At 41.4% G+C, this 3625-nt stretch overlaps 2 protein-coding genes across 2 annotated transcripts in view; one reads left to right on the top strand and one right to left on the bottom strand.

Moving 5' to 3' along the window:
- Positions 1–600, bottom strand: part of LOC138059257 (mediator of RNA polymerase II transcription subunit 7-like) — a 16662-nt gene extending 16062 nt beyond the window's left edge. The window contains exon 1 of the mRNA XM_068904822.1: positions 530–600. Within this exon, the coding sequence (XP_068760923.1) occupies positions 530–538 (9 nt within the window). The 5' untranslated portion in view covers positions 539–600. The remainder of the gene's footprint in view (positions 1–529) is intronic.
- The window catches only part of LOC138059259 (D-aminoacyl-tRNA deacylase 2-like), a 10263-nt gene extending 6638 nt beyond the window's left edge, over positions 1–3625 (top strand). The window contains exons 8-10 of the mRNA XM_068904823.1: positions 2590–2650; positions 2744–2775; positions 3137–3625. Coding sequence (XP_068760924.1) covers positions 2590–2650; positions 2744–2775; positions 3137–3256 — 213 coding nt within the window. The 3' untranslated portion in view covers positions 3257–3625. The remainder of the gene's footprint in view (positions 1–2589; positions 2651–2743; positions 2776–3136) is intronic.

The following is a 3625-nucleotide window of genomic DNA, read 5'->3' as shown; positions in this document are numbered from 1 at the left end:
CCTTACGTTGACGCGTAGCCAGCACATAAGAAATTGCCTCGTTCTATGATCCAGGTTACACGACCAAAAAAATTACGAAGACTGGTACCCTTAACCTTAATTTTGATGCGTAGCCAGGCATAGACGCGTAGCCAGCACATAAGAAATTGCATCGTACTATGATCCTGGTTACACGACAAAACAATACGAACACTAGTACCCTTAGCTTTAATTTGACGCGTAGCCACGCGTAGACGAGTAGCCAGCACATAAGAAATTGCCTCGTTCAATGATCCAGCCACCGAAGAAACTTGACGCGTAGACGCGAGGCCCTTCCTCCCCGCCTAAATTTGAACGGGGTATTCTGCAATTGCTCCGATAATTTCCCTTCAAAATAAAAGCGACGGTAAGCCTTTTGAACACTTCAACGACGTCTTCGAAAACACTCTGTTGCAGCTTTTAGGATACATAGCGTACTAGCGAAAGGAGAGTTTACGACGTTCGAAAGAAAAATAGAGAAGACGACAGAATAATCAACGATATTACTTACAACGGCCATCTTTCTTCTCTTTGCTCGTCGGATACAGGTTCCCGCGTCGGTTCCCGCGTTTTTTACCCGCTTATCTGCCTCGATTTTAAGAGAACCACAAAATCTGGGGCTTGATCCCGATTCCCGAAGCGGGAATTATTTCGCACTCTTAGTTCTCAGGGCCCGTCGCGCTTACCCGCCGTTTCGATATGGCTGGCGGCCGATCATGACGTCCATATAGCATTTTAAAGTTGTTCTGCAGCCAATGTTTCGGAGGGATGTGTTATCGTTGTATCGTCGTATACTTCGAATATCCCAAAAATGGGAAGCCGTAATGCCAGCAGATACTGAGAATGAGCGACATTACATAAGAGAAGAGGCCAGAAAGTTGTTTCAGAGAAATAAAGCGGTAAGTTATTACCCCCGGGGAATTACCCTAACAATGAGAGATTTCATTCATAAGTTTGAGGTTAGATAAACGTTATGTAACGCTTCTTATGGTCAAATTGCGTCCCCTCAAGGCCGGTTGTCTCAAGCAAAAAGATCCCACATAGAGGTCACATCGTTACTGGTACTTCTGTGCACCGTAAGAAAAAGTTCCCACCCCTCCCTTGTTGTCATCAAATAATTCCCCACTCCTGGAAAGATTAAGGACAATGTTCAGACATTCCGGTTGGAAGTCGTATGGAGCTGTCTGTTTTGGTTGTCATACTAGTGGGTTTTCATTGGATTGATCCTTTCTCATCAAAACGATAACAGAGAAGTTATAGCAATGGAAACATCTATGAACTGTCCAAAAAGACATCCACAATCTTTTGGCATTGGTTAGTGGCATCTGCCCAATAAGATGCAAGAATGTTGACAGTGAAAATTTCCCAGTTATGATTGCAGACATTACGGATTGTGTTTATTGTAGGTGGTCTCATCCGCTATGTTGGTCACTATATCAGTTGAGTGTCAGCCGACAGCCGACTGATATGGTGACCGAGAGTTGGTTGATAGTCTGTTGACACTTAGTCAATGGCTGGTCGACAGTCGGTCGGTGGTTGGTTGATATAGAGACTGACTATCTGTCGTCATTGTGCAGACGCATGTAGATCGAGTATTGGTCAAATGTCGGTGGAATATCAGTCAAGTGTCAGTGATATATCAGTCAACTGTCCCGAGAATATCAGTCTTGTGTCTCCCAATATGTTGGTGGACAGTTGGTAGACTTGGTTGACACTCTGTCGATGGCTGAATAGTTGGTCGGTGGTCAGTTGTTCCAACCCTCCTGATTTGATTGGGAGTCTGCTGATTTGATGTGTTGCCACTCTCCCAATTTTTATCAGGTTTTTTAGTGCTCTGAGTGTAAAAGGTTACGTATTCCACTTTCTAATGCAGTAATGTCTCGCACAGTCTCTCTGTGCAGACTCATAAGGCCAGCAGTCTTGCTATTATGGTACACTTTAATAACCCTACTTAAAATACCAACCATTATGAGACTCCAGTGGTATGAATAAAGACCTTATATATACCACAAATGCAGGAAATGCCACTTGAGAGAAACTAAATGTGCAAAATTTCCTGGTAGGGGAGGCCCCCAGACCTCCCTACAGGCTCATGCCTTCAGCACAAAAAATACTGCCTATTTTCCTTCAAAAGAGGTTGGAATGTCTGTGACTGCTACTCTAGCAGTAAGGGAAGGTAGGCCTGAAAAAATTTAGAAATGACTTTATCACAGTAAAGAAATTTGAAAGCTGCTATTTTGAGCTTTCTCCCTTTGTCAATTTGCTCTGATGAAGGGCTTTTCCTCCAAAACATCTGCTTTCAAATTTCGTGACTGTGATCAATTTACATGTACCATGTCAACCCGGTTGATAAACCCATTTCTTTCTTTCGTTACCCCATCTACGCAACACCAGTTTCTTCTAGAAACAAAACTCCTGAAAATTTAGGCTTGATTGGGTATTTGTGACACTGGTGAGATCATAATATGTAGTCTTTAACACAACATGCAAAAATGTGACATGGTTGCTCCCCCCCCCCCCCCCCAATCCCCACCCTGGAATCCTTATCTCATGTTCAGTTGCTATTTGCAGATAACCAACCCAGAGGAGGTCAAGCTGCACATACATGAGGCAAATTCAAGAATTGATATGGGTATGCAGACTAATTAAATCATGTTCATAGCAAATTTTTCTAATGAAATGTTTACAAGCCTACATTTGATCCATTTATCATTCTTAATTTCAGCTCTTCATTATAGATCACCTTACCCTAGACTGGTAAGTCTGTTTTAAAAACTGAACATAGGCCATTTTTTAAAACTAGCGATTTCATTTTCACAAACACATATTAAAGTGCTTGTTGAGAATCCATACTGAAACAGTTGCAAGGGAGAAAAAAAAACAATAATAATACATGCACAGATGAGGATATAGGATCCCAAGATGTCAATAATTCTGGCATTCATTCATCCATAGTCAACCACACTGGCCCAACATTATTATTATCAATAATGATAGTAGTTTAGGAAATCCCTCTCAAGACCTAACCGGTTTTCAGTTCTTGCTGTAGTCCCTTTTTTCGATGGTTGATGTATTGAGCAGATGCCAGATAATGAGAAAGAAATTAACTGTGTTGCAGATGCATATGCCACCTTCTGCTGTTCCCAAGACAAGCAAAAGGCAACGCAAAACTCAAGACCGTATCAGAAAGCAAGCCAAACCAGTTTACATGCTGTCTGATGAAGACGTTGATAAATGAGTCTTCAAAAGAAATACAGACAGTGATGGTTGCTCTCAGTGTGAAACACCATCCTGTTTGCACAATAGTGTACATTGTTTGCACACTATGTACTTGAGTGTACTCATGGATAACATGGCCTGAAGCAAAGAACAGAACAGTCTGGTTCCAATTTGCACTGTTCCTCTGTGTCAACAGCTAAATTTCGCTGGCTCAATGGCACAATCATCTGGATGCTGAGAATACATCAAGCATTATCCTACAAACAAACCATTTCAAGCCTAACCCCAACGTTCTTGATAAATTAAGAAAATATAAGAAATTCCATATGGTTGATTTCAAAAATTAAATAATTAAAGCAGAAACTTAACATTATTTTTAGTAACACAA

This window comes from Montipora capricornis, chromosome 8 (genome assembly GCF_036669925.1).
Source record: "Montipora capricornis isolate CH-2021 chromosome 8, ASM3666992v2, whole genome shotgun sequence".
NCBI lineage: Eukaryota > Metazoa > Cnidaria > Anthozoa > Scleractinia > Acroporidae > Montipora > Montipora capricornis.
The sequence above is the reverse complement of the archived record's forward strand: the minus strand, read 5'-3'. Positions and strand labels throughout refer to the sequence as shown.